Genomic DNA, 10268 nt, shown 5'->3' with positions numbered 1-10268 from the left:
GGGCAGTACTGGTAACTGGTAAGTTCAAAATGCTCATTTTCTTTTGTAGTAGCTTTAATCTTGTGCTTTCTCTGTCATATGTCTCTTCTGTTGTTGACCATTTAGTGAGGCCATTTATAAGTGAAATGAACCTTTTGTGTATTCTTGCATTGCCATCACTATTTTATTTCTTTTTTTTTTTTTTTTTTTTTTTTTTTGTGTATTACATCAATGTTGATGTGTATCATATTTCTATGTTTCTTATTTTACTCATTGATTGTTTAGTGAAATATGATACCGAAACATTGAGCATGTGTGTGAATTTAATTAGTAATGTATATATGAAAAGTTAATTGTGTAATTTTCTTTTAGTGTTATTAGTGTGTGGTTGATGCATTGCTATCTATATAAAAGATTTTAATTCTACATTGTTTTGGTTTGTGACTTTTAATATCTCCCCCAAATTATTTCTCCCCCAAATTCCGATACTTCCTACCCATGGACCTCTACATTTTTCAAGTATGTAGGCAAATACAGAACCCTATATTATAAATAGTGTTTTTTTAGAGATTATTTGTTACAATCGCAATTCACAGCTTAAAATTTGTATAGTTTGATAGGTGATTTTACTAATAGGCTTTGGCTTTAGGATTTATTTTATTTTATTTTATTTATGTCAAGTTCTATAAAAGGAGCACTGTTATATGTTCCTATGATTTAATTTGTTGTATTGGTTGGTATGTGATTTTACTAATAGGTTTTGGCTTTGGGATTTTTGTTTCTAACATGCATTCGAATCTAAATAAATTAGGTTTTGTATGTCTAGTGCTATAAAAGGAGTAATGTGGGTTTGAAGGTTTTGTCTTGGTTATCTTTGTGTTTGTTCTTTATGTGTAAAATTTGGTCTGTGGATCCAATTTGTTAAAAAGTTTTCTTCTTCAAAATGTTTTTTTTCTGCATTATTTTTCTACATAAAATCTGCATTTTTTTTACAACCAAAATTTGCACTGCACTGTTTCATAAAAATTTGCACTGCACTATTTCATAAAATCTACATTGTTTTGAATAACTTTCTGCATTGTTTTTAAATAACTTTTTGTATTAAGTACTTTTTAGCACCTATGATATAACCAATTTTTTGTTTTGTATGTCAAGTTCTATAAAAGGAGCAATGTGGGTTTGAGGGTTTTGTCTTGGTTATCTTTGTGTTTGTTCTCTATGTGTTTGTTTAAATTTCTCAGCAAATATGTAGAACATATTGAATGTGTGTGTGTTCTCTATGTGTTTGTTTAAATTTCTTAGCACATATGTAGAACATATTGAATGTGTGTGTGTGCCTTGGATGATCTTAATTTGAATTCCTTTGACATTGTTTTCTTCATATTCAGAATCAATAATGATTAGATTACTAGGACTCTCCTCTATGTATTGGACTGAACTTTTTACTTTAGCTCCCAAATTTAGTAGCAACCCTCAATTGTATTTGGTATGAAGGGAGGTATTACCTATGTGATTGATAGGAAGTGTTTAGCCATTCCTAACTGTGACTTGGATGATTTTTATGTTCTAAATGCTTTTGTTGTACTTTTTTCCTCTGCATTTGTAGTTCTTTTCCTGCTACAGATGGTTTATTTAATTTGTTCTATTTTATTAATGTTTCTTGAATGTTGGCTGAAAATTGGATTTTATTGTTTTGTAGATAGGTATTTGGCAATTTTTTATCTGGGTTATTTGGAACTGTGGATCCTTATCTGTGTAAGACTCTTAATACGATAGCAAGATGAGAAAAGCCAGGTATTTACGAGTCTTCTCCTTTATTCTGTATTGTTTCTTGCATATTTATTGGTAATATGTTTCTAGAAAGAATTTGAAATTGGAATGTGATTTCATATTTCAGTTTCTTTGTTATCTTAAACTTGGTTTTATGTTTGGTTTAATTAGCAAAATTACAAATTTGATATTTCACTTCTATATGCTGTAATAGATTTCTCAACCTATTCTATTGACAGGCTTACATCAGTGGTATTTCAAATGAATGTGACAATAAGATGGTGATTCTACAAAGTTTCAAAAAGTTGATGTTGAAAGCAATGTACAACTCACACCAACATCTGTAATCAAGAAAAATAAAAGGAGTTATTCAGTGGCTACTGTTGAAAGCAATGTAAAACTCACACCAACATATTTTAATTCTTTGAACACAATATGGTGTTGGTCCAACCTTATAACATTGAAACATTCAAAAAGATTGATGCCAAAATACATATGTATGAAAATTATAAAGCTTTTATGCACTTATATAAATTTTTATTACAACTTAATAACTTCATTACATTTGATTCAGAAAATGAATAAAAAAGAAAAATTAATATTGTGAGAATTGCTTAAACTTACCTTAATAGTAGAATGCCTTACAAGTACTCCTATAATTTTAGGGCTAATTATTATTTCACATTCAACAATGTAAACACTTTTTAACACATTTTTACATATAAAGTGAAAACGTGTGGATATTGACAAAGGTAAAGTCATCACAACCTTAATTTCTATCAAAACTAGGACACTAATAGACCAATTTATTACTGGTTTATTGTCATACACAAAGTCATAAGTACCAGTGACCAATTCTATTTTACTTCACTTTGGCATCAAATAGAAACATATCCATTCTCTTTAAAAGAACACAAAACATATCCAAAGATTTTAAAGAGAGATTGAAATGCTTGGATTTAGGGAAGCAAATGCAAGAAATTCAGGATCATTCTCCAATATAGCCATTTCCTTCTCATCCATGGTCACCCATGCCTCAATCCCAATACCCCATGGGGTTTCACTGAATATTATTAAATTTCTAAATGCAGGGCCAACTTTCCCCATGATACCAACCCAAAATGGCTTCCCCCAACCAAAATCAATGTCGTTAAAAAACCTAAGCCAGCATGTAAACGCACAAACATCTGGTTTTGGTTCTGCAGAAAACATATCTTCTAATTGGTCAAAGTAATGGGAGAAAGCCAAAAAACCTTCGTCTCCTTGCAAACTTTCCGCACTATCGCTATCAAACCCTGCGATGGATTCGTTTACAAGGTCCACCAATTCATGCAACTCTTTCTCTTCCATAGCCAAATCAGCTGCTGCGGGAGCCCACCAAAATATATTTCCAATAGAAGCATCGGATAAGTGTGCCTTCATTCGCGTCCTCAAGTTCACTGCTTGGACCAGTATGGTCATGGATGCCTTTTCCAAACCTGCTGATTTGGCTTTAGAAGCTGCCATGCAATGTTTCCAAATGAAACATGTCAGTGCTTCAATGCGTGTTGGTTTAGGAACTAGTTCACTTTTCGCTTTCTCCCTTAGGGTGGTTATCGCTTTGTCATGGAACACAAACCTTCTTGTAACATACTCACCTTCTTTGAACCACAAGTTATCCATTGTAGCTATATACTTTTGTGGAAGTGACTCTCTCGGTGGAAACATGATTGACCCCTCAGAGAAATTTGGATTTATAACTTTTTCTGGAGACCCACTAAAGGTGGCAGCCCAAGAATGAAGAAAAGAACTCGCCGTTGCTGCATCCCCAATCTTATGTGAGCAGCTCAATCCGATTGCTATTCCACCACAATCAAAGAGGTTCAGTTGGACAGCCATTTGACCTATAGCAGTATCTGATTCCTTGCAGAAGGCACGATACGGAACGAATAGACTAAGTAAGTCTGTTTCTTGGTGCTTAAGGAACTCAGACATGGAACAATTAGCACGAGCTTCCAGAAAGGGAACACCTGTGTCAAAATCATGGATAAAAAGATTGTCTTTTTTGCTCCCAGAAAATGGATAATAGATATTGAGGGTATCTGAAAGGGAATTTTTAAGTTGACCGATAATTTGGGACATGTTGAGATTGAGATCAGTACTCATAGGGTAGAAGAAGACTGTGGGAACGTAAGTTGCGGGAGTGACCTGATCTAAGAGGGAGAGTTTGTAGGGTTTCAGATGCTGCAATGTTGGTAAAGATGGTTTGATGGTTTCTTTTGAAATGATAGTGACCTCAACCTTCATCATTTTGCCACACTAGTTACTCTGCCTCAGTAATCTCTCTCTTTCTCTCCTTTGGCTAAAGACCTTGCCTCACTTTTCAGTGGTACTAGCTGTGTTGCTCAAAAGTTCCCTTTTATAAGCATCCTGACATTGACAGAGAAACTATTCAGCAAGGGGTTGTTCAAGGAAATTTATTAAGTGATGTTAGATGGTAGTTGAAGCAATCAATATTCCAACCAGAATCTCATAAATGGGGAAGGATGTTTTGAATTTTTACAATAGGGCTGCTGAATAGTGAATTCCCAAAATAATTTTCCATCTTCAAACGGTAAAAGGCTAGATATTACCAATAAATTTGTTCTTATTTATTTATTTATTCTTATAGAATAAATTGGTTTTTAGATGTGCTAGAAGTTGCTCATTAATGGGTGTTGAATTTTAAATGGGACACTAACGACCTGGTACTGTGCTTATTTTTATATGTTTTCATCCTATAAAAACAATTTCAAGCCATTTATGCCAATCAGTTATTGATCAAGGTTTTAAAATTTGGACCGTTCATTGAACTGTAAAAGGGAGGGATTCAATGTTTTTAAGGTCGAACCAAGGTTGAATCGGAATCGAACTGTAATGATGTCATAATTAATTTAATATTTATTTAAAATATAAATAATTATATTTGGTAAAAAAACTTAAAACTAATTTAATTATTAAGCTCATAAATGGCAGAGAAATGAAAAAAAATATATATCTATATATATATATGTATATATATTTATATAATATATAGAAGTCTTAAATGATAATACATTGGGGTATGTGTTTACTGTTTGGTGTTCGGTAGAAAAATATTTAAAACGTAGAAAAAGTAATTGTTGATAAAACCAAAGGAATCAAAATTAAATAATAGCGTGTCTTTCTAAAATTTTCACATGTTCCAAGTAATTTTTGTCAGTTTTTTTGCACCACACATGGTAACCTGAGTTAACTTCTCACTTCAAGATTTTTTAAAATTTCAGCTCTCTTCCCATCACTACTATCTATCTCTCTTTCCATCAGTAACCACTTATTTTCAAATATCTCTCAGGCTCTCTCTCAGGTGAGGCATTCGGCTTCGTTTTGCTGACTCAATGAACAATGGTACTGTTGTTCACTGCTAGTCGTTGTCGTCATCGCCGCCAAAGTGAGGCCAAGATGAACAGATCTGAGGCTGATGGCTTACTGCAAGCATTAGATCAAAGTTTAGGGTGAGAAAAATTGCAAAACAATCCTCATTTTTCTTATATTTGATAAAGAAACCTTGCGATCTTTGTTCTTCTTCATGTTCTTTCATTTCTTTTTCATTTCTTCTAGATCTGATCATAACTTCATACCGGTGTGTTGGCCAAAATTCACCGGAAAAGCTAAAACAAAAAGAAACCATCTGAACCTCAAAAACCGGTTGAACTATGGTTCTCAGAACCGTATGGTCCGACCACGGTTAGCACGGATCTTTGCTTTTTTTCCATAGAGTAGTTCTTGAAGATAAAAAACCGCAAAATTGAGAAATTCACGGTTTTTCTGATCGGTCAGATTGTACGGTTCGGTCCGGATTTCAAAACCTTACTATTTTTTAATGTCAAAGATAGAAATATATTAAACAAAAGAAAAATAAGAGTATACAAATATAGACTTGGCTGATGAGCTGTAATACACAAAGCCATGCAAGCCATGCATCGTGGCCTACCCCTTCTACAAGCCCAATCAGTACAAGAGAAAGAATAAAATAACACCAGTCCTTATAAACTACCAAAGTCCTTGATAAAAAACTATAAGAGTCATCGTGCCTTCTGCCGTTGCACAAGATCTCGAACAAGTTTCTGGTAGTCCATCAGCAGGTTCGTTGCTTGCTTGAGGATCTCAGTTGGATGGGTCTGTGTGTTTTGGAAGTGTATACGGTTTCGTGCATTCCAGAGTGCCCATGCAATCATAGCCCATAGCTCAAATTCATTCCCCGATAGTCTCTCCATCATCTGTCTCGTAAGAAGGAAGAAGCTTGGCACCCAGGAGCTTGTTTTCTGAACTTTACCCCTAACCAGTGCCCACACGTTACGAGCTAGAGGGCATTTCCACAATATATGTCCCGTTGTTTCTTCATGCTGTCCACACACAAAACAAGTGGGGTCCACCTGCACCTTCTTTTGGAGTAGATTTGCTTTGGTAGGCAGGATATTAGAGCATGCACGCCAAATAAAAGTCCGTACCTTGGGAGGGACGTTTATAGACCATATCTTTTTCCACATCTTCTGATCCAATCTAGCTTGGGAATGGTCTCCTGATTATGGGTGGTGGAGTCGAAGAGCCACCTGATAGGCCGTTTTCACCAAGAACTTTTTTGCCTTGTTTTCCTTCCATATCAGTCTGTCCCTCAAGGTCATATTACCTAGCTTGAGCTCTAGGATATCCTCCCTTGTACCCGGGGCAAAAATGGCATGCACCTTAGCTCGATCCCACTGGTTTGTAGTTGCATCAATGAGGTCAGCCACTTTCAAGCTTTTATCTGCTCCATTATTAAAGGTTGGTGGTCGAGACAGCCACCTATGGGTATTAATACCTATCGTTTGTCCATTACCCATCTGCCATATAGAACCTTCCCTAATCACCTCATGTGCTTGTAATAGACTCCTCCACACTACCGATGGGCTTGCTCCCAATTCCGCATCCATAAAAAAGCATGAGGGAAAATATCGAGCTTTGTACACACGGTAAAACAGTGAGTGTGTTTCATGTAGCAGTCGCCATGCCTGCTTCGCCAACATAGCCAAGTTAAAGGCATGGATGTCCCGAAACCCCATTCTGCCCTTCCTTTTCGATGTGCACAGCCTTCCCCAATTAATCCAATGTATTTTCTTCTCCTCCCTAGTTTGACCCCACCAATACTTGGATAGAGCAGAGTTTATACCATCACAGACTGTTTTGGGAATTTTGAAAAGGCTCATCGAGTAGGTGGGAATCGCTTGGGCAACAGTTTTGATTAGCACTTCTCTACCCGCCTTTGAGATATGCTTCTCCTTCCATCCCATGACCCTTTTGGTGACTTTCTCTTGTAGTTCTCTGAAAGTGGACACTTTGGACTTTCCTCCTACCATTGGCAGCCCCAAATACTTCTCACAGCCAGTCATAATTTGCGCACCCATCAAACCACGAATCTCTTCCTTCACCTCATTCCTTGTATTTCGGCTAAAGAAAAGGGATGTCTTTTGGCGATTTATGGCCTGTCTAGAGGCAGCCTCGTACTTAGCCAATAAATCCAACAAGCGATGGCATTCACTTGGAGTAGCTTCACAGAAAAGTAAGCTATCATCGGCGAAGAGGAGATGTGATATTTGGACTCCACCCCGACATGAGGTGATGCCATGCAATTCTTTGGTGTCTGTGGCTTTTCGCAACATAGAGGACAAACCTTCAGCACATAACAAAAAGAGATAAGGTGAAAGAGGGTCACCTTGTTTGATTCCACGGGGTTGGAGTAATGTGTCCTCGAGGCTCACCATTGATGAGGACCGAGTAAGTTGCTGTTTGTACTATTTCCATGGCTATGTCCACCCACTGTACAGGAAGTCCTATCTTGAGCATTGTTTGCCTGAGAAAGCTCCATTTGACCCGATCGTATGCTTTGCTAATGTCTAACTTCACTGCCATGTGCCCAATCTTCCCTTTCCGTCGGTTCCGCATACGGTGTAACATCTCAAAAGCCACTGAGGTATTATCGATGATAAGTCTATTTGGCACAAAAGCACTTTGGGCATCTGAGATGACATTTGGCAGGATCATCTTCAAACGATTAGCTATGACTTTTGAGACCATCCTTGATACCACATTTGCAAGGCTGATGGGGCGATATTCACTCATATGCTCAGGTTTGTTCTTTTTGGGTATGAGTACTATGTGGGCTAGGTTCATTTTGTGTAGGCATCGTCTAGAATGCAAAACAGACAACACAACGGACGTGACATCAAGGCCAATGATGTGCCAGAATTTCTGGAAAAAATATGGTGACATGCTGTCGGGGCCAAGGGACTTGGATGGATGCATTTGGAAAAGGGCTACTCTTACCTCCTCTTTGGTGTAAGGGAGCATTAGTGTGCGTCGCATATCATCTGTCACAACCCTGTCTACCTTGTCCACCACTTCGATCATATGAGTAGTTGCGGATGCTGTGAAGAGAGTCTGATAATAGTCCATTGCAATATCTGCCACTTTAGTTTCCTCCTTTTGCCACAATCCATTCGAATCAACCAAGCCTTCAACCTGGTTTTTTTTGTCTTCGTTGGCTTGCACACTGGTGGAAAAATCTGGTATTTTTGTTGCCAATAGGGAGCCATATAGCTCGAGATCGTTGTCGCCAAAAAACCTCTTCCTTATGCATGAGTTCATTGACTTCTCTCTTTGTCTGGTTAATACGTTCCATATTACCTCCATAGTTGGAATGAACCAACTGTTGCAGCTCTTGTTGCTTGGCACTAAGACGATCTCGGGTATTTCCGAAAGCACCCCTGCTCCACTGCACAAGGTCCATGCGGCACTTCTTGATCTTTTCGAAGAGACAAAACATTGGACTCCCAATTGGGTGGGACTGGGTCCACGATCTTCTTATCTGCTCTTCACATTCCCCGTGGGCCACCCACTTTTCTTCAAACCTTTGGATCCTCCTTCGCCTGCGCCTCAACGGAGCAAACTCTGTTTCGAGTAAAATAGGGTCATGGTCAGAGTAAGAGGCCGTTAGATGTCTAACTTTAGCAGTCGGAAACATCTCTCTCCATTTCGGGTTCGCACAAGCTCTATCCAACCGCTCCTCCACAAACATGTTTACTAGATCACAATGCAACAAGGTGCTTTGAAAATCCTGCATAGGCCCCAGTGGCTTAGGCACACCACCACTTTTTTCATCAGATGACAAGATTTCATTAAAATCGCCAATGCAAATCCACGGCATGGAGGCCCTAGAATGGAGATGCCGCAATAAAGCCCAGGTTTCCTTCTTCCTCTGTTCCTTTGGATGGCCATACACACTAGTCAAGCGCCATTCTACCTGTGGAGAAACCAGGATTTTTGCATCAATATGATTAAGAGAATAGGTTTGAGTATCTACCGTAATGTCATCCTTCCAAAGGAGAGCCAGACCCCCACTCCGTCTCAGACTTGGTACCGCAAGCATAGAACGATACCCTAATTCATCTCTAATTGGAATCATCTCAATTATTGACAGTTTCGTCTCCATAAGAAACAAAACGTTGGGTCCTTTTGATCTCACCAAGTCGGCGAGTACCCGAACTGCCGAGCAGTTCCCAAGCCCCCGGCAGTTCCAACTCATGATGATCATTGCGTCCGGCGGTGCTGCCGAGCAGCCACCGTCGATCCCAAATTTTCTGCCATGAGTTTACCCAGTGACTGTGCTTCCATTTCCAAGAGCCTCTGCTTCTTGTCATTGGGTGGGTCATCAGGTAATGGTCCATCCTGTTGCTTCCGTTTAGGTCCCAACACTGATTCACAAGAGATACCAACGCTTACAGTGTTGTGGGGTGGTCCTATTCGACGCCAGGTACCATGCAAAGGTACGGTTTTTTCTATTACAGTTTGGTCTGTGGGAGTAGTAGTGGGTTCTGGGGCTTTTGGTGTGTCAGACATCTGTGTGGGGAATGGAATATCTGGGTGGTTTGTGGTCAAAGTGTCAGAGTTAACATTTAAAGGGATAGTTGACTTAGTGGTGGAATAGGAATGTTGAGCAATGTTAGTTAATGGAGCGTGCGCCAACTGTGGTAGTGGATTTGGGGTGTGTGAAAGTGGATTGTAATTTAGATCATGGTCAAGGTTCGTGATAAACGTGTCAAATAGTTGTGGGTCCGATAAAATTTCCTTATGGGTTGGTGCAGTTTCGGGTTTATCGGCTTGAGTTACGGTTTCTGCATTTTGAGTCTTAGTGGGTAGGTTCGGCAATGGTGATGGCGTGTTTTCCGTCAGAGGTGATGGCCGTGTAGATGGTGAAGGTGTGGGTCGTGGAGGTTGAGGTGGGGCTGTTGGTTGGGAAGATTTGGTACGTACCAGTTGTGGTTGTTGCATGGTAGTCAAGGAAGCTTTCAACCATGGGCCATATTGTTGGTCACTCTTTTGCAATGACTCGCCACTATCAATCCAGATCTTGCAGTCCCTCTCATCATGATTTAAGTGACCACACCAGTAGCAGAATATAGGTAGCCGTTCATATTGGAAAGAAA

General features: G+C 38.8%; 1 protein-coding gene across 1 annotated transcript; it reads right to left on the bottom strand.

The window, feature by feature from the left end:
* Positions 1–2682: 2682 nt before the first annotated feature.
* On the bottom strand, positions 2683–4038 carry LOC126696518 (stemmadenine O-acetyltransferase-like). The gene has a single exon (XM_050393242.1). It carries the CDS (start codon positions 4036–4038, stop codon positions 2683–2685), a length of 1356 nt encoding a protein of 451 aa, XP_050249199.1.
* Between the last annotated feature and the right edge of the window lie 6230 nt (positions 4039–10268).

This window comes from Quercus robur, chromosome 8, assembly GCF_932294415.1.
Source record: "Quercus robur chromosome 8, dhQueRobu3.1, whole genome shotgun sequence".
NCBI classification, from domain to species: domain Eukaryota; kingdom Viridiplantae; phylum Streptophyta; class Magnoliopsida; order Fagales; family Fagaceae; genus Quercus; species Quercus robur.
This window is presented reverse-complemented; position numbering and strand designations above follow the sequence as displayed.